Source organism: Anolis sagrei, chromosome 2, assembly GCF_037176765.1.
Source record: "Anolis sagrei isolate rAnoSag1 chromosome 2, rAnoSag1.mat, whole genome shotgun sequence".
NCBI lineage: Eukaryota > Metazoa > Chordata > Lepidosauria > Squamata > Dactyloidae > Anolis > Anolis sagrei.
Window position 1 is genome coordinate 164,842,149 of NC_090022.1, and position 20,556 is coordinate 164,862,704.

Here is a 20,556-nt window from a genome sequence, read left to right on the forward strand (position 1 = left end):
CTTCCTTCCTGTCCCCCCTTCCTTTTTCCTTTCCTTCTTTTTCTTCCTCCCTCCCTCCCTTTCCTCCTTCTTTCCCTTTCTTCATTTCCTTCCCCTTCATTTCCTTCCCTCCCTCTTTTCTTCATCCCCCTCCTTCCTTCCTCCTCCTTCCTTTCTTCTCCTCCCTTCCTCCCTTCCTGTCCTTCCTTCCTTCTTTGTCCTTCCTTCCCTTCTTTCCCTCCCTCCCTTCCTTTTTCCTTCCTTCCTTCCTGTGCCTCCATCCTTCCTTCTTCCTTTCCTTCTTTCTATGTAAGATATAAATACAATATTAAATGGAAGGGACAGTCAAGAAGTAACGAGAGAAGGAGGGAAAGAGGGAAAGAAGGAAGGGGAGAAGGAGGGAGGGAAAGAAGGAAAGAAAGAAAGATAGAGAAGCAAGGAAGGAGAGAAGGAAATAAAAAAGTGAAATGAAAAAGAGAGGGAAGGAAAGAGAGAAGGAACAAAAGATAGGGAAGGAAGGAAGGAAGGAAGGAAGGAAGGAACCAAAGAGCACAGAAAGGGAGGAAAGAAACAGAGATTGAAGAAAGATGAGAGATAGGGAAAGAAAAAGAGGAAAGGAAGGAAAGAGGGAAGGGAGGAGAGAAAGACGGAGGGAAGGTTGGCCACAGCAACGCGTGGCGGGCACAGCTAGTAATACAAATAAAACATGACATCCATTGCCATACCAGCAGGATAACAAGAGTTTTGTTGATAGTTCGATGAGACATCTGAGGCAATATTCAGCTGCCACTGGCTTTACAGTGGCTTGGCCACATTGCTTGCCAGACACTCCCCTGTACAGGGTCTTAAAGGTATATGTTACACACACACAGGCCTACCCAGTACACTTTAAATTATTAATTTAAATCTTACATTTAATAGTAGGCCAGTGTCTTTTCATATAAACAGGGGATGAGCTGGAGATGTCACTGCCTTGGTCCTTTCGCTATTGGCTGCTACTTCCCAGCGGATATAAGGTGGTGCAATACCGGCTAAACAGTGTAATTTCTCCAGTGGTGTAGGGCGCAGACACCCTGTGATGATGCGACATGTCTCATTAAGAGCCACATCTACTATTTTAGTGTGGTGAGATGTGTTCCACACCGGGCATGCGTACTCAGCAGCAGAGTAGCATAGTGCAAGGGCAGATGTCTTCACTGTGTCTGGTTGTGATCCCCAGGTTGTGCCAGTCAGCTTTCGTATGATATTGTTTCTAGCGCCCACTTTTTGCTTGATGTTCAAGCAGTGCTTCTTGTAGGTAAGAGCACGGTCTATTATTTTTATTTATTTATTTCAAAGTTTTCTATACCGAGCTTCTCACCTCTTAGAGGGACTCAGCCCGGTTTACAACCATAAAAACATACAATCAGTAAAATATCATAGTTCATAATTACAATAACACATTTAAAATAACAACTATATTTATATAGTTATACAGTGCTAGAGTGACTCCCAGGTAATTGGGTGCACTGCAATGCTCCAGTGGGATTCCTTCCCAGGTGATCCTCATGTGTTGGTGATAAGGTTGTGTTCCACACATTTGGTGAGAAGCAGGATGCCATTCGAGCTGGTGGAATTGTTGTGTCAGCTCAGGTCCTCCCTCTTAAAGATTTCAGTAGGGATCCCATCAGGTCCGCTGGCTTTGTTATTATTTTTTTTTTGGCTGGTGGCAACAGCTGATGGAAACAGTGGGGCAGAGTCGAGGGTAAAGGGCAAGATCTCCTGACCAAGGGAGCTTGGCAAAGGCTGGCAAGATGCAGTAGAGGCGTTTGGCCACCACGGGGCAGCAGCGCTTCACCGACATCCTTGCAACTGTGGGGCACTTTGAAGGGGGGGAGGTGTTGTCAGACAAGGAACTCAGACTTTGCTCTTCACCTGTGCCAAGGAAGACAACAAGAAGAGACGGGGGATTTCTGCGCCCAGGTAAAGGAGAGCCAGCCTCTCACCTTAAGGATGAATAGGGTCCTGGGGGAAGGGGAGAACACACTGACATTTCCGGTGCCTCCCAGCACTGTATAAGAGAAAGGCGTCTCATGCCAACCCTTGTCAGGACCGCCTTCTATCTGGAAATCTGTCTCCTCATTGGGAAAGACCATAGGGATCCTGGACAGGTCTCTACAGTAACTCTACAGGACTCTACCCTGATGAGGCCTCACCAGATTCCAGATTCCAAGGCCCCATACCATTGCATTACTGAAAACTAATTTTACAGTGCAGAGATTAACCAAGGGGTGATCAGAAGGGTCCAAACGTGGCTAACGGAATGGGAACTGCATGGCTGCATGTAGCCGGAAATGCTAATTTCCAGTGCTGCAGATCAGAACAGGCGGAGATTAGGACAAGGAACAATGGCTTCAAACTACAAGAAAGGAGATTCCATCTGAACATGAGGAAGAACTTTGTAACTGTGAGAGTCGTTCAGCAGTGGAACTCTCTGCCCCGGAGTGTGGTGGAGGCTCCTTCTTTGGAAGCTTTTAAACAGAGGCTGGATGGCCATCTGTCAGGGGTGCTTTGAATGTAATATTCCTGTTTCTTAGCAGGGGGTTGGACTGGATGGCCCATGAGGTCTCTTCCAACTCTGATTCTATGATTCTATGAAAGATTTCTTTCTAGACCAAGGCAGCTCCCTCTTCTTCCAGTGACTGTTCAAATTATGACAAGCTATGAAGTTTCAGAAGTAGACGAGTTGGATTGTTGTAGGTTTTTGTTGCTTCTGGCATTTTCCAAGCCCTTCCTTCTGCATGTATTTGGCATAATCTTGCCATATACAGTCAGTTCCCAAGTTACGAATAGGATACCTTCTTCTGAAGTTTTCTCCTAAAGTTGAATTTGTAAGAAAGTCGTAACAGGCACATTTTAAGTGAAACTCCAGCCAGTACCACTTCATTATCTGTGTGGAGGTCACCAGGGGATGCTGGAGAGAGAAGGATAGTCCATTTTGTGGGGGGTAGAGCAATGTCCAATCTCAATAAAATAGTAAAGAGTAGAGACATCACACTGGCAAAAAAGATGCGCCTAGTCAAAGCCATGGTATTCCCTATAGTAACCTACGGATGTGAGAGCTGGACCTTAGGGAAGGCTGAGCGAAGGAAGATAGATGCTTTTGAGCTGTGGTGTTGGAGGAAAGTTCTGAGAGTGCCTTGGACTGCGAGAAGATCCAACCAGTCCATCCTCCAGGAAATAAAGCCCGACTGCTCATTGGAGGGAAGGATACTAGAGACAAAGTTGAAGTACTTTGGCCACATCATGAGGAGACAGCAAAGCCTAAAGAAGACAATTATGCTGGGGAAAGTGGAAGGTAAAAGGAAGAGGGGCCGACCAAGGGCAAGATGGATGGATGGCATCCTTGAAGTGACTGGACTGACCATGAAGGAGCTGGGGGTGGTGACGGCCGACAGGGAGCTCTGGCGTGGGCTGGTCCATGAGGTCACGAAGAGTCGGAGACGACTGAACGAATGAACAACAACAGAGGGTGGGTTGAAGGTGTTAAACCAAGCTCGGGGGGCAGATATGGCCCTCCAAGGTCATTTGAGAGGGCAGCAGCGGAGCAGTTGCAGCAATTCTTACACGACACAGCCAGACTAGATCCCATCCAGACCGGCTTCCGTGCAGGGCACGGGACAGAGACTGTGCTGGTCTCCATCACGGATCACCTTCGATGCCAGCTTGACCAAATACATTGCTATAGCTAGGGACATGTGGGGTGTTCATGGTTAAAGGGCTTCCGAAATGTTCAAAATGGGTCACTATCAGGGCATGGCAAGAAACTGAGATGGAGACAGGCTGTTCTTAAACATACAAATAAAGCCACTTCTGTTCTGAAGTCAAAAACAGAAGATTGCTTTGTAAACTGTGCTGAAGGAAGGCTGCCTCAGGCATTCTGCACCAAGTAGGACAGATATTGATGTGCCCCTTTTATTGGGTGAATGGCAGGGTGTACTTGTTGGATTCCAGAGCGAAAGGCGAGCGAGAGGTCAGTTCAGATTGGCTCAGACATAATTCTACATTTTCTTACACATAGCCCAGAACTTCAAATTATACATGTCTAAGGTTTAGCCCCCGGTGGGCCCCCGGTGGCGCAGTGGGTTAAAGCATTGGACTGCTGAGCTTGTTGATCGAAAGGTCGCAGGTTCGATTCCGGGGAGCAGCGTGAGCTTCCGCTGTCAGCCCTAGCTTCTGCCAACCTAGCAGTTCGAAAACATGCAAATGTGAGTAGATCAATAGGTACCGTTCCGGCGGGAAGGTAACGGCGCTCCATGCAGTCATGCCGGCCACATGACCTTGGAGGTGTCTACGGACAACGCTGGCTCTTCGGCTTAGAAATGGAGATGAGCACCACACCCCAGAGTCAGACATGACTGGACTTAATGTCAGGGGACTACCTTTACCTTTACCTTTACCTTAAGGTTTAGCCAGGTTTTTTCCGAAAATATGAATTGTGCCACCTGCATCCTCTTAGATCGGGGATCCCCAAATTTTTAAGCCGAGGGCCGGTTCATGATCCCTTAGACTGATGGGAGGCTGAACTATAGTTTGAAAAAAACATGAACAGATTCCTATGCACACTGCACAGATTTGATTTGCAGTGCAAAAAAACATGAAAAAGGCTAATTATTATTATTATTATTATTATTAAACTTTATTTGTACCCCGCTAGCATCTCCCGAAGGACTCGATGCGGCTTACAAAGGCCAAGCCCTCAACACACAATACAACAATACAAAAGCTAAGGCAAATAAAAAATAATTAATAAGCAATACAATATTTAGAATGAGGAACCATTTTTACTAACATAAACTTACCATATTTCAGTGGGAAGTGTGGGCCTGCTTTTGGCTGATGATGATGATGATGATGATGATAATAATAATAATAACACTTTATTTGTACCCCGCTACCATCTCCCCAAGAGCCCCCGGTGGCGCAGTGGTTTAAAGCACTGAGCTGCTGAGCTTGTTGATCGAAAGGTCGCAGGTTCGATTCCGGGGAGCAGCGTGAGCTTCCGCTGTCAGCCCTAGCTTCTGCCAACCTAGCAGTTCGAAAACATGCAAATGTGAGTAGATCAATAGATACCGCTCCGGCGGGAAGGTAATGGCGCTCCATGCAGTCATGCCGGCCACATGACCTTGGAGGTGTCTACGGACAACGCTGGCTCTTTGGCTTAGAAATGGAGATGAGCACCACACCCCAGAGTCAGACATGACTGGACTTAATGTCAGGGGACTACCTTTACCTTTACCTTACCATCTCCCCAAGGGACTCGGTGCGGCTTACATGAGACCGAGCCCAAATACAACAATACAGACAATAATCACAACAATACAAGCAATTAAAATAAAACATGGACAATACAATAATGCAACATTAACAATAAGACCACACGAACAATAAGAACACACAGAATTGGACACGATATTGTGCCCACAATTCAAGAGAGATATTGACAAGCTGGAATGTGTACAGAGGAGGGTGACTAAAATGATCAAGGGTCTGGAGAACAAGCCCTATGAGGAGCGGCTTAAGGAGCTGGGCATGTTTAGCCTGAAGAAGAGAAGGCTGAGAGGAGATATGATAGCCATGTATAAATATGTGAGAGGAAGCCACAAGGAGGAGGGAGCAAGCTTGTTTACTGCCTCCATGGAGACTAGGACACGGAACAATGGCTTCAAACTGCAAGAAAGGAGATTCCATTAGGACATGAGGAAGAACTTCCTGACTGTGAAAGCCGTTCAGCAGTGGAACTCTCTGCCCCGGAGTGTGGTGGAGGCTCCTTCTTCGGAAGCTTTTAAACAGAGAGGTTGGATGGCCATCTGTCAGGGGTGATTTGAATGCAATATTCCTGCTTCTTGGCAGGGGGTTGGACTGGATGGCCCATGAGGTCTCTTCCAACTCTAGGATTCTATGATTCTATGATTAAAAACTATGGGAAGGCCAAATGTAAAATTAAAATTGAAAATAATGCTGGAACATGGGCGAAAAAGTGATGGGGCGTTTGTGGAAAACATACAAGCAGACCTAAAAAATGTAAAGTGCTTTGAAGGACAAAGTGCTATGGGATCATTATTCTGGGAAGGCACACTGAAACAACCACATCTTCAAGCTCCTCCTAAAGACTGCCAGGATTGGGGCCTGCCTGATGTCCTTAGGGAGTGAGTTCCAGAGTCGGGGGGCCATCACCGAAAAGGCCCTCTCCCTCATTCCCACCAATCGCGCCTGCTATATAGGTGGGATCGCGAGCAGGGCCTCTCCAGATGAACGGAGATAAGATAAGATAAGATAAGTGAAGTTGTTTAGATTGTTGTTGTCATGTGCCTTCAAATCGTTTCAGACTTAGGGTGACCCTGAGTCTAAGGTTTAAAGGGGGAAGGCAGGTAAACAACCTTATAGGGCCTCACCTGGCCCACGAGCCTTAGTTTGAGGACCCCATTGTTTGTCCAGATTCCAAATTCTACTCTTATTTTAAGAAAGTCCTATGTCTGTAGACATGGGGCAAATCTGAAGGCCCTCTGCAGTCAAATGGTTCTTATTTAGGTTGCTCGAAGTCCACCTGCAAAATGCAGGCATGAAGAAAGAGAGAGTGATTGATTGATTGATGCAATTGGCAGGCAAGAATATAGGAATGACTGGATGGTATGGATGCAAAGGAGATGAGGCAAGGAGAGTGAAAGGTATGTGGAGCAGAGGGCAAGAAACAAGGGAGAGGCACCCAGCAAGGTTGTGAGAGAGTAGCAGAGATAGCAGTGAGAGTGGCAGAGCATAAAAAGCAAAGGAGTGGCACAACAACGGAATTGAAGACGCAAGAGTGGAGCACATGGAGAGCACCAGGTGAACCTGGCGGGAGTAGCAGGGAAAGGAGAGGTAGAACATGAGTATTCAAAAAAGAAGGGAGTATGGTGTGCCATGAGGGGAGGGGAGATACTAAGTAGAAGGAAAGGGGAAGGAGGGTGAGGGAGTAGTGGCAGAGTTCGAAGAACAAGAGAGGTAAGCATCAGATAGTGGTATTTTGTGCAAATTCCATGGATCTATTGTCGAAGGCTTTCATGGCCAGAATCACTGTGTTGTTGTATATGTATATGGCCATGTTCTAGAGGCATTTCTCCTGACGTTTCGCCTGCATCTATAACAAGCATCCTCAGAGGTAGTGAGGTCTGTTGGAACTAGGAAAAAGGGTTTATATATCTGTGGAATGACCAGGGTAGGACAAAGGACTCTTGTCTGCTGGAGCTAGGTGTGAATATTTCAACTGACCACCTTGATTAGCATTTGATTGCCTGGCAGTGCCTGGAGCAATCTTTTGTTGAGAGGTGATTAGATGTCCTTGTTTGTTTCCTTTCTGTTGTTGGGCTGTTCCATGGATCTATATTTTTGCCATTAATGAAAAAGTGATGGCAAAAAAACAGTGATCAGACAGTAATACCAGTGTCATTTTTGAGCATGACAATATGTTTTGATTGATATTTTTGTATGAAAGTACATGCCTACTTTGTGCATTCTTCCTCTCTCTTTTGATCTTCAATCTTGTAAGGTAGGTTTACTGGGAGATAGTCATACTCACATAGTAAATTCTATGATCAAGAAGATATTTGAACTTGGGTCTTCCTCTTCCACAGTCAGCATTTGAAACTTCATACTGATTCTCTCTGATGAATTGTGGTGGAGGCTCCTTCTTTGGAAGCTTTTAAACAGGGCATGGATCTTGAGTTTTGGAGTTGTAGTTTACCTACATCCAGAGCACTCTGGACTCAAGCAATGATGGATCTGGACCAAACTTGGCACGAATACTCAGTATGCCCAAATGTGAAAACTGGTGGAGTTTGGGGGAAACAGACCTTGATATTTGGGAGTTGTAGTTGCTGGGATGTATAGTTCACCTACAGTCAAAGAGCATTCTGAACTCCAATCTTAGCACACAGAACTCCCATGACCAACAGAAAATCCTGGAAGTGTTTGGTGGGCATTGATCTTGAGTTTTGGAGTTGTAGTTTACCTACATCCAGAGTGGACTCAAACAATGATGGATCTGAACTAAACTTGGCATGAATACTCATATGTGAACACTGGTGGAGTAGGGGGAAATAGACCTTGTCAAACTACAAGAAAGGAGATTCCATCTGAACATTAGGAAGAACTTCCTGACTGTTAGAGACATTCAGCAGTGGAACTCTCTGCCCCAGAGTGTGGTGGAGGCATTTTCTTTGGAAGCTTTTAAACAGAGGCTGGATGGCCATCTGTCAGGAGTGATTTGAATGCAATATTCCTGCATCTTGGCAGGAGGTTGGACTGGATGGCCCATGAGGTCTCTTCCAACTCTTTGATTCTATGATTCTATAACAGCAAAAAAAAAATGCTTATGAAGGGTAAAAGAAAGCAGAGGAAAAGGCAATAATTAAATTATCTAATCTGTATAACTGGAATAAATTTGCACATTTGATGCTTAGGTTTAAGTAACTGGAATATAGCAACCCCATATAAGGCCCCTTCTGAAGCTCTTGGTTTATACTATAGAATAGAGTAGAAATCTGGAAGAACTTTAAAGCAATATTTGTTTTCCAGTTTTTGTTTACAAAAGGTCTGGCTCTATTGCAGATTGGACTTAGAATATACCTTATGGCTTTCTCCCTTCTCTGGAAGTGCTATGGAGCCTGCTACTCGACAACTTCGTCCCTCCTGGCTATATTCTGCGGAAGTTAATTCCCCAGCTGTCTTGGCAAGTTGTCGTGCTGCCTGAAGAATTCTTGAAGTTGTCATCCAAAACAGTACTTTCTACAAGATTTAGGGCTAATGTTATAGTCTTTCTGACAGATTAATTTCCAGTATAGTACGTTATCAGTTTCAGTATAGTACATTATCATTATAGTACATTACTAGCTGTCCCCTGCCATGCGTTGCTGTGGCCCAGTCTGTTGATATGGAAAATAAAGTAATGAGAAAGTGTTGGTTTCTTCAGGGGTCCCTTTCATATCTATGATACTATATTTGTGTGTCTGAATCATATCTATCTATATCTATGGCTGGATGGCTCTTTGTCAGGAGGGCTTTGATTACGTTTTCTTGCCCTGGTGAAGGGAGGTGGACTGGATGGCCTTGAGTATTTTCTGTTGGTCAGGGGGGGTTCTGTGTGGGAAATTTGGCCCAATTCTGTCATTGGTCGAGTTCGGAACACTCTTTGATTGTAGGTAAACTATAAATCCCAGTAACTACAACTCCCAAATGTCAAGGTCTATTTTCCCCGAACTCCATCTGTGTTCATATCTGGGCATATGGAATAATTGTGCCAGGTTTGATCCAGATCCATCATTGTTTGAGTCCATGGTAGTCTCTGGATGTAGGTGAACTACAACTCCCAAACTCAAGGTCAGTGCTTACCAAACCCTTCTAGTGTTTTCTGTTGGTCATGGCAGTCCTGTATGCCCCAGTTGGTTCAATTATATCATGCTATTTGATTGTAGGTGAACTATAAATCCCAGCAACTACAACTCCCTATCTATCTATCTATCTAATCTATATCTATGGCTGGATGGCTCTTTGTCAGGAGGACTTTGATTACGTTTTCTTGCCCTGGTGAAGGGAGTTGGACTGGATGGCCTTAAGTATTTTCTGTTGGTCAAGGGGGTTCTGTGTGGGAAGTTTGCCCCAATTCAGTCGTTGGTGGGGTTCAGAATGCTCTTTGATTGTAGGTGAACTGTGAATCCCAGTGACTACAACTACCAAATGTCAAGGTCTATTTCCCTCAAACTCCATCTGTGTTCATATTTGGGCGTATTGAGTGCTTGTGCCAAGTTTGGTCCAGATCCATCATTGTTTGAGCCCACAGTGCTCTCTGGATGCCCACCAAACCCTTCCAATATTTTCTGTTGGTCATGGGAGTTCTGTGTGCCAAGTTAGGTTCAATTCCATCATTGGTGGAGTTTTGAATTCTCTTTGATTGTAGGTGAACTATAAATCCCAGCAATTACAATTCCCAAATGACAAAATCATAATTTTTTGAGTGATGGACACTCCTTGTGTAGTGAGACGTTTTGTTGCCAAATTTGGTGTGATTTCGTTCATTGGTTCTTTTGTTTTTAAGATACTCATTATGCACAGAATATTTATATATATATAGATCAGTTTCAGTATAGTACAGTTTCAGAAAAACATCTATTTCTGTTATATTGACTATTCTAAAGCCTTTGACTGTGTGGATTATAATACATTGTGGCAAGTTCTTGGTGGTATGGGCATACCAAATCACCTTGTCTTTCTCCTGAGGAATCTGTATAAGGACCAAGTAGCAACAGTCAGAACTGACCATGGAACAACAGACTGGTTCAAGATTGGGAAAGGCGTACAGCAGGGTTGTGTACTCTCACCCAACTAGCAGAAGACTGGAAATTAGTTTGAAGTTGATACAGTTCTGTTGTCAGCAGCAGGAGAATGATTTCTAGCAGTGTAACGGAATAAACGTGAAGCCTCTAGTGGCGCAGTGGGTCAAAGCGCTGAGCTGTTGAGCTTGTTGACCAAAAGGTCACAGGTTCGAATCCGGGGAGCGGCGTGAGCTTCCACTGTCAGCCCCAGCTTCTGCCAACCTAGCAGTTCGAAAACATGCAAATGTGAGTAGATCAATAGGTAACAGCACTCCATGCAGTCATGCCAGCCACATGACCTTGAAGGTGTGGACAACGTCGGCTCTTCGGCTTAGAAATGGAGATGAGCACCACACCCCATAGTCGGACACGTCAGGGGAAAACCTTTACCTTTATCTAACGGAATAAACTAGAAATTGAGCTGCAGAAGGTGGGACTTTTCTTCCCTTTTCAGTCTATTGGTTGCTACTCTTAAGCAGTGTCTGTCCCATGCTCATAGTGCAACAAATGATGTCTCAGAAAGGGAAATTAATAACTGAAATTTGAGCAATCACTGCCTATGAGTAAGTGATTGCTTAAGTTTCTACCCCAGGTTTCCCTTTTCTCTGTCAGTCTCTCTTCACAGATTCTGTTTCCTTTTCTTCCCCCAGAATGTTTCCACTCGTGGACTGGATACTGAAAGACCTCACCTTGGGGAAGGTTTCCTTCCGTATAGTGGCTGTCTCTGGTCTGTTGCTTTTTCTGCTGGCTGCCCTCCTCCATCTGCTTTTGAAGGGCTTTGTCTTCTGCTACCACTATTACGTCACCTGCCAGAAACTGCGCTGCTTCCCAGAGCCCCCACGCATCAACTGGTTCTTGGGGCACCTGGGTTTGGTAAGTATGGCTACTGGGAACAACTTAGATGATGATGATGATGATGATGATGATTATTATTAATTATTTTGGTTGCTTCTACCCCGCCCTTCTCACCCCAGGGGGGGACTCAGGGCGGCTTACAAAAGCGAGGCATCACATAACAGCAAAGGACAAAAACATCAATTAACAAGACAGCAATTCTAGCAATAACAACAATTAACAGACGACAATAATTATTATAGGCAAAAACAACCATAAAACCATTAAAAGCAATAAAACCAACACAAACCTCATTGACGGTCAGCATTTCACAATCTCATCGTTAAATTCCAATTCCACAATTGTCAGTCCTTTCAGTCCTATCCATCTGGTTTCCATATCTAATTGTCAGATTGCCCAAAGGCCTGGTCCCACAACCACGTCTTTACCTTTCTCCTGAAGGCGAGGAGGGATGTAGATGCCCTGATTTTCCCCCGGGAGTGAGTTCCACAGGTGAGGGGCCACCACTGAGAAGGCCCTGCTCCTCGTCCCCACCAGCCTCACTTGTGATAGCGGTGGGGTCGAGAGCAGGGCCTCCCCAGATGATCTCAAATTCCAGCATTGGACATAGAGAGAGATACGTTCGGACAGATTTGGACCATGCCACAAGCAGCTGGCTGCAGGGCCATGATCATGGGAAGAGATTGCTTTCAATCAGGATTTGCACTACCCCATGGTCTGCAGGCACAGCTATGAAACAGAAAACAGCAACTGGAGATATCCATGTCAGTCTGGTTTAATGGTGCATCCATACTGTAGATATAATACAATGTGATGCCACTTCAGCTGCCATGAGATCATTTGTACTTTTACAAAGTGCTTAGCCTTCTTTGACAAATGGTGCCCGTGCCTCACTAAACTACAACATCCATGATTCCATAGCATGGCAGTTGAAGCAATGTCAAACTGAATTAATGTAGTTGCACCCAGGGTCTCTACTAGGTTCAACACCTTGGATAACTCTTTTAGTATTTAGTCCAAAACCTGGAGCAGGCTCATTGCTCCACTGGCATGCTATATTCTGCCAATTCCCGTTTCAATCCAAAGATGCAAGACTGGCAGGTTCTAACTTTTAGACTGTTTGCACACAAAATATTAAGAGCAGCTTATTTATTATTTATTTATTTATTTATTTAGAGTTTTTGTAACCTGGTCTCCTCAACCTCCGGAGAGGGACTCAGGCCGGCTAACAACAGAGGATTCAGTACAATAAGATAAAGCAAATATACATCATCAATATAAAATACATTAAAATACAATTCATATCATTTACAAAAAAGTCAGTTTGTCAGGGTGAAATCACAAATTACAAATTCATCGCCATCCGCCAGTAGGTCAACAGTTATTGACTCAGTCATCAATCTGCAAATGCAGTGTCCCAAAGCCATGATTTTACCAGCTTTCTAAAAGTTAGGAAGGAAGAGGCAGATCTAATCTCCATCCGGAGGGAGTTCCAAAGCCGAGGGGCCAACACCGAGAAGGCCCTGTCCCTCGTTCCCACCAAGCATGACTGTGAAAGAGGTGGGACCAAGAGCAGGGCCCCTCCAGAAGATCTTAAAACCTTGATGGTTCATAGGGGAGAATCCGTTTGGACAGGTAAATTATCCATTTGGGACATATCATATATATACTGTCCATGATAACACAACCACCATAGATATAGATATATAGATATAGATATATGGAGTTAGGTTGTGGAGTATAACTAATTCCCAAAGAGCACTGCTTTAAAACCTTACATACAATCAGATGAAAAGCCTCCTTTGGATAGAAAACTAACTTGAACATCATTTTGAGGAAATTGGTATTATGAAGATTTGGGGGTTAATCTTCCACAAAGAGACACACAAAATGTTGTGAGGATTGAATAGAGCCTAACAGATTTTATTGGCAAAATAACTGCTGACCTTTCTGGCGGATGGCGATGAATTTGTGATTCACTCTGACGAACTGACTTTTTTGTAACTTGTACGAATAGTATGAATTGTATTTTAATGTATTTTATATTGATGATCTATACTGTTTTTTCTTATTGTATTGAATCTTATGTTGTTAGCCGACCTAAGTCCCTCCTTGGAGGTCGAGAAGACTGGGTTATAAAAACTCTAAATAAATACATAAATAAATAAATAAACTGCGGGGACATGAGAGAAGCCTCCCACAAGGATGATAAAACATCAAATCATGCCCCTGGGCAACGTCCTTGCAGACGGCCAATTCTCTCACACCAGAAGCGACTTGCAGTTTCTCAAGTTGCTCCTGACACGACAAAAAAAAAAGTTCCCTGCCTACCCCAAATATTGTCCAACCTTTCCCCTACCTGCAACAGCAATATAGTAGTAGTAGTAGTAATTTTACTGATTAGCCCTTAGGCCATATCACAATAATTAAAATGTATAAAGCTAAGGTTACAACTATGCTTTTATATGCAGCAGAAGTATGGGGTTTAAGTTGGGAAGTCTGGGAAGTCTGACTTGGCCACGGTGGTACACGCTCTGGTCACATCCCGCCTTGACTACTGCAACGCTCTCTACGTGGGGCTGCCCTTAAAGACGGCCCGGAAGCTTCAGCTAGTCCAGCGCGCGGCAGCCATGTTACTAACAGGAGCAGGACGCAGGGAGCACACAACGCCCTTGTTGTCCCAGCTCCACTGGCTGCCGATCTGCTTCCGGGCCCAATTTAAGGTGCTGGTGCTATCCTACAAAGCCCTAAACGGTTCTGGCCCAAAATACCTTTCGGACCGCATCTCGGCCTATGAGCCCACGAGGACCTTGAGATCGTCTGGGGAGGCCCTTCTCTCGATCCCGCCTGCCTCACAGGCACGTCTGGCGGGGACGAGGGATAGGGCCTTCTCAGTGGTGGCCCCCCGGCTGTGGAACACCCTCCCCGTTGACATCAGGCAGGCGCCCTCCCTTATGTCCTTCCGGAAGAGCCTGAAGACCTGGCTTTTTGAGAAGGCATTTAACTAAATGCTACGGTAACTGGAAATGACAACTGGAACGGAATGTAGACTACGAGATTGGTTATGATTCTATGATAAGACGAAGCGGATTATTTTAGTGTAGTTAGATGATAGTGTATTAGTGTTATGTTGTTGATAGTGTCATGGTAGTTTATTGTATAATATGTTTGTTGTGTGTTGTACACCGCCACGAGTCGCCCTAGGGCTGAGAGCGGCGGTTAACAAATGAAGCAAATAAATAAATAAATAAATTTAAGTTCCATCTCAGTAATAGAATAAGCACAATCCCAGCACTTGAGAAGTATACTGGGAGTAGATAAAAGGACCTCCGCTGCTGCAGCAAGAGCAGAACTGGAAATTTACACAATCAATGCACAGTCTAAACCTAGAGCGTACAATTACTGGTGTAAAATCAATGTAATGGAGCCTGATAGACTCCCAAAATTGTGCCTACTAGACCTCCTGGATTACACATCTGATAAATTATATAAGAAGCTGTGGGCTTCCTGTCTCCTGCGCCTCAAATGACCAAGTAAGAAAGGGTGCTATACAAAGAATTTTGGATATAGAAGCACAAAAAGATATAGCCACCCTCAGTAAGACTGCTAACCTAAAATGGCTGAGTCAATATAAACCTACCTTTCAAGCTGCTAACTACCTAAAATGCAACAGTAATATGTTATTATCTTAAGGTGTTTTTTTGTTTGTTTTTACTTTCCATGAGAAGCCGGAAGTGAAAGAGAAAGGCAAGCTTTTCTGAATGCAGCCACATAATAGTTTAGTCTTGTGTGTTGATCTATGAGCCTCAATCTGTTTCATTGTGGCTTCCATCAGCTGTATTCTTTCAGCCACAGAAAATGGGAGAGGCATGTGGCCTAGTTTGGACAAAGTCTGCCAAGAGCAAAATCCTGGTAGTGTCTAACCACCTTCATTTTGGGAATCATGCTCCGAAAATGCTCACACCAACTCTTTTCATAACAGGCACCCTGCCATTCCTGTTTGGTTTGGAGAGGGAGAATTATGCAGCACACCAAATCTTCCCTCCACCAATTCCTGCTCCACTGTGTCTTGGTCCAAGATTCATGGTGTTGGGGATATCTGATGATGGGATCTTGCACAGGCTGGTTTCTTGACAGAAACCTCTGAGGAGGCAAAGTTTCCCTGGGATACAGCTGCCAAGATGGAAGTGGGCATTAATTCAAAGGTGGCAAAGTGGAGTACTGCCAATAGCAAACAAGCACTGAAGAAAGTTGGCATATAACCAGATGAGCTGTGATGTTTATCACGTATTTTTAAAACTAAATTGTGGAGTGGGATGAGTAAAGAAATGAGCAGTCTGAGACAGAATGTGTTTAAGACTTCAGAGTTAAGTTTGTCCTTTGTCCAACCATAATCTTTAATCGCAATCCCTTCTCCCCAGTGTCATACAAGCCACGAATTCCTCTGCTTGGAAATGATCAGGGCAGAGATTCTACTTGACACCCTATGATGGAGACACAGAGCTAAAGCCTGTGTGCATCTGTACTACAGAACCTTTGCAGCTTGACTGCCATGATTCAATGCTATGTGATCCTGGGAGTTGTGGTGTTATGAGCTTTTAGCCTTCTCTGCTACAGAGTGCTGGTGCCTCACCAAATCACAACTTTCAGGATCCCATTGAGCCATTGCAGTTAAAGTGGTGCCAAACTGCATTCATTTCACAGCGTAGATGTAGCCATGGGTTCCTGTCTGTTTGCTCCTGATCCTCGCTGGCTACTCTTTTGCAAAAGTCAAACATGTAAAAGAAACATCGTATCTGCTTTGTCACTCATTTGGTCCTGAAATCTGGTATGAACCTGTTTCTGGAGTCATCCTCGTGAGTTTCTTTTAAGTTCAAGGACTGTTTACTCATGATGAGTCACTGCAATCGTTTACCAACATTTGCAGTGACTTCACTCCCTGTCCTTGCAGGGACTTCAGTTTCTCTCCCCAACACAGTCTAATATGAGGTAGAAGTGATCAGGCCCATAGTCAGAAAAAAGATTCAGAAGGGCGGCGGGGGCGGGGGGGGGGGGGGAGAGAGACTTTTTAAAAACCGAATCATGAAGAGTAGGTCCATAACTCAAAATAATTGAAATTCTATGACTCAGGCACATCTTAACACCTCTCAACAGGGGATTTTCCCAGGCTCAGCCAGGCCTTCAAATGCTAATGAAGGTGATCAGTTGAAACATTCACACCTAGCTCCAGCAGGGAAGAGCTCCTTGCCCCACCCCAGCCATTCCACAGATATATAAACCCATTGTCCTATTTCCAACAGACCTCACTACCTCTGAGGATGCTTGCCATAGATGCAGGCGAAACGTCAGGAGAAATGCCTCTAGAACATGGCCCTATAGCCCGAAAAAACCCACAAGAACTGAGTGATTGCAGCCATGAAAGCCTTCGACAATACATTCTATGACTCATTCTATATTTTATATTGACCTAATTAAATCGAATTTCTATTTTATCTACAAAGTTTCAAGTCTTTAAAAAAACTGAAAACAGCTTTTAATTGGTAATGTATTGGTTACAAAATAATACACAGTGCCTGGGCCTGATAATGCCTTCCCCCATGTCTTTGCCACCTTTGATTATGACCACATCACTCAAACCAAATCGTGTCTTAAGGTGACATCCATGGGTCTACCTTTCTGCCCCCAAAATCAAACTGTATCAACAGATGAGGGCTTGACATCAACCAATGTTGGATCTGTAATTTAAATGAACAAATGCAATAATATTGCCAACCAGGTATTTATATCTCCAACACAACGTAGAAGCACTCCCCACATTCTCTCTGGGTTTGGTGGAAGCTCATAACAATTGCTTTTGGCAGATGGCAAAACACTTCCCATGCTCTATCCCTCTTGGACTTCCCAATATTAGATCACTGTAAATGGGGTAATATTGCCAACCAGGCACTTAACAGCTCCAGCCCAATGCAGAAGCACTCCCCACATTTTCTCTGGGATTGATGGAGGCTCACAATGATTACTTATGGCAGATGGCAAAGCATTCCCTATACTCTAGTCCAGGGGTCCCCAAACTACGGCCCGCGGTCCACTTTCGGCCCGCGGAGGAGGAGTGCCCCCCCCCCCACAGTGCCCCTCCATTGGCTGGCTCACGCTATCCATCAGGCCCGATGGGCAGCGTGAGCCAGCCAAGGTCAGGTGCTCCGCGTGGTCTACTCGCACGTAAAGCACCTCGCGAGGTGCTTTATGCGCGAGTAGGCCGTGCGGGGCTGCTCCTCCCTTGGCAGGCTCACGCTGCCCATCGGGCCCAATGGGCAACGTGAGCCAGCCAAGGGAGGCTGCCCCGGCACTCCATGCAGTCATGCTGGCCACATGACCTTGGAGGTGTCTATGGACAATGCCGGCTCTTCGACTTAGAAATGCAGATGAGCACCACACCCCAGAGTCAGACACGACTGGGCTTCATGTCAGAGGAAAACCTTTAACTAGGAAAATTGTGGAAGATCCAGGGCGGGAGAAAGAATTCTTGTCTGTTGGAGGCAGGTATGAATGTTTCAATTGGCCACCTTGATTGCCATTTCATAGCCTGACAGTTTTTAGGGAGAATACTTTGTTGAGAGGTGATTAGCTGGCCCTGATTGTTTTTTGTCTGGAGTTCCCCTGTGTTTGAGTGTTGTTCTTTATTTACAGTTATAATTTTAGAGTTTTTTTTAATACTGGTAGCCAGATTTTGTTCAGACTAGAAATAGGAAGATTTCCCATTCTCTGCTCCTGGAATTACTGCCTAAAGAGGGCTAGAAAGAACCCCCTCTAAGGGCCCTTCCACACAGCAAAATAAGATATGTGCAATGTGCATAGGAATTTTTAATTGATTTTTTTTTTAAAAAACTATAGTCCGGCCCTCCAACGGTCTGAGGGACAGTGAACTGGCCCCCAGTTTAAAAAGTTTGAGGACCCCTGCTCTAGTCTATTCTCTTAGGATTGTCATCACTGCACTACTATAAATGGGATAATATTGCCAAACAGGCACTTACAACTCCAACCGAAAGCTGGAAGCACTTGCCATATTCTCTCTGCGTTTGGCAAAGGTTCACAACAATTGCTTATGGCAAAGCACTCCCCATGTTGTATTATCTTGGGATTGCCATCACTACAAGTGGGATAATATTGCCAACCAGGCAATTATAACTCCAGACCAATGTGGAAGTTTTCTCTGAGTTTGGCAGAGGCTCACAATGGGTGCATGTGGCAGGTGGCAAAGCACTCCACACATTCTCTCCAGGATTTGGCATTGGTTACAGAGTCCTTGGAAAAGTTGTTAAACACCATTATCAAAGCCTATGGTCCTACATGTTTTAACAGTGTAGTCCACTAGCCTTTGACGTGTTAATTACCATATATTCTAGCATATAAGACTACTTTTTAACCCAAAAAAAAAAACTTCTCAAAAGTCAGGGGTCGTCTTTGCACCAAAATTAGCATTATTACTTATACACAATAATATAATTCCCTTACAAGAGGAGAAAGACTTGGTTTCTAATTTCATAACAGCAGCTAAATTGTTAATACGAAAAAACTGGAAAGAAAAAAAAAGAAATTCAATTAGAAGAATGGTATAGGGAAATTTGGAATATAGCGATTAATGATAAGCTAACTTGCAATATTAAAATTAAAAGGGGAATATGGAAACAAACAGACTTTTGGAAAATATGGGGGAAATTTATCGAGTATGAGTTTAATGAGGGAAAGGGGTATAAGCCAGCAAGAGAAACAATGATATTTTGGAATGGTGAAACAACACAAGTTGGTTGGTCCTGGTGAAGGGGGCACAAACTAAGGGTAAGAGGAAGAGGGGGAAAATGGTATAATAATAATTATAAAGAAATACAATATGTATAAGTGGATAAAAGGTGTGTGATAGAGTTATATGCAGTATAAGTTGTAATGGAAATTTAAAAATAATAATAAGAAATATGATTGAAGATGTTTTTGATGATTTTTTACTGTTAGATTATATATCATATGACATATTCTTTTGTCTAAGATACTGTAAAAAGAGAGAAGAATGTATGCTTATAATTTTTGTTGGACAAATTTATAAATAATTTTTTTAAGTATGCTGGTTAAGGCCTAAAGCCTGAACCAAGAGCGGAAACTAAACGAGATCTCCAAATATACTGTCAAGACTTAGCATGAAGCCTGAAACAAAATAGTAGTCATAGTTGTTGACATCCCCCCCCCCCCCCCCAATATATTGGCAAGAGCTTAAAGCCTAACATGAGGTATGCAATAAAATGTAGGCTAGGTGAGGAAACAAGCTCTGCTTAGTGCAGCCACGCAAACCTTATGTGTTGCTGGGACATAAGAAACCATTAAAATGGCTTTCAAGGTTCTTTCCATAAACTGTACACTCTTCAACCTAGTGCTCTCTAGGATGGTATCATAGCAGCCACATGTTATGACTGCTGCCCAATAGCTGTAATCCAAGCCCAATGCTTTCCTATCAAAAGGCATGTCTTTGCCCTGCTTCCCACTTGTAGAAGCCCACCAACAGCTGTGCCCATTCCTCTCCTGATAGCACCAGACTCACTGCTTCTCTCCCTTGCAGGTTTATCCTAATGAGGAGGGCATGGTGACAGTGGCCAAGTTGGTGGCCACATTTTCCCCAGCCTTTCTGACGTGGATGGGGCCCTTTTTGCCAATCGTGAGCTTGGTCCATCCTGACTATATCAAGCCAGTTGTGACTGCCCCAGGTACTGTGATGGTGGGTTGTGGCAAAATGTGGGAGTGGAAGGGGAGTCCCACAAGAGCGGAGCAGCCTTCTCTCTACATCACCTCCACAGAGATTATAAAAATTGCCCCTTGGTTGATAGAGAGAAACGTTGGCTAAATACAGGCACTAATGTGGAGCTTTTCCAGATTAAGGTTATATCAACATTGTAGAAGGAATGCAGTTGTACACCATTCAACTGACATGGCTCAGGGCTATGGAATCATGATACGAGTTGGTGAGGCAGCAACAGTCTTTAAAGAGGTATTGTAAAACTACAACTCCAAGAATCCCATAGCATTTAATCATATCAGTTAAAGTGGTGTAACATTGCATTAAATGTATTAAGTGTAAATGTATTCCAGGGATCCAGATGCAAAACTAACTATAATAACTGGATTTATTTATTTATTTATAATTCAAACTTATATGCCACCACTCCCCTGGGGCTTGGAGCGGCATACAAGAACAGGCTAAAATCTAACACAATTTAAGAACAATTTAAAACAATTTAAAAACAACAATATCAGAGATCAAAGGCCTGTCGAAACATGTCTTACATGCTCTGCG

At 44.0% G+C, this 20,556-nt stretch overlaps 1 protein-coding gene across 3 annotated transcripts in view; it reads left to right on the plus strand.

Annotated features, from left to right (window-relative positions):
• The first annotated feature begins 1,839 nt into the window (after positions 1 to 1,839).
• The window catches only part of LOC132768002 (ultra-long-chain fatty acid omega-hydroxylase-like), a 50,380-nt gene continuing 31,663 nt past the window's right edge, over positions 1,840 to 20,556 (plus strand). The window contains exons 1-3 of one of the 3 annotated variants that reach the window (XM_060763528.2): positions 1,889 to 1,941; positions 11,015 to 11,237; positions 19,825 to 19,969. In XM_060763528.2, coding sequence (XP_060619511.2) covers positions 11,016 to 11,237; positions 19,825 to 19,969 — 367 coding nt within the window. In that variant the 5' untranslated portion in view covers positions 1,889 to 1,941; position 11,015. Of the gene's footprint in view, positions 1,942 to 11,014; positions 11,238 to 19,824; positions 19,970 to 20,556 lie in introns of all 3 variants that reach the window. The other 2 variants (XM_060763531.2, XM_067464048.1) reach the window with 2 other exon arrangements.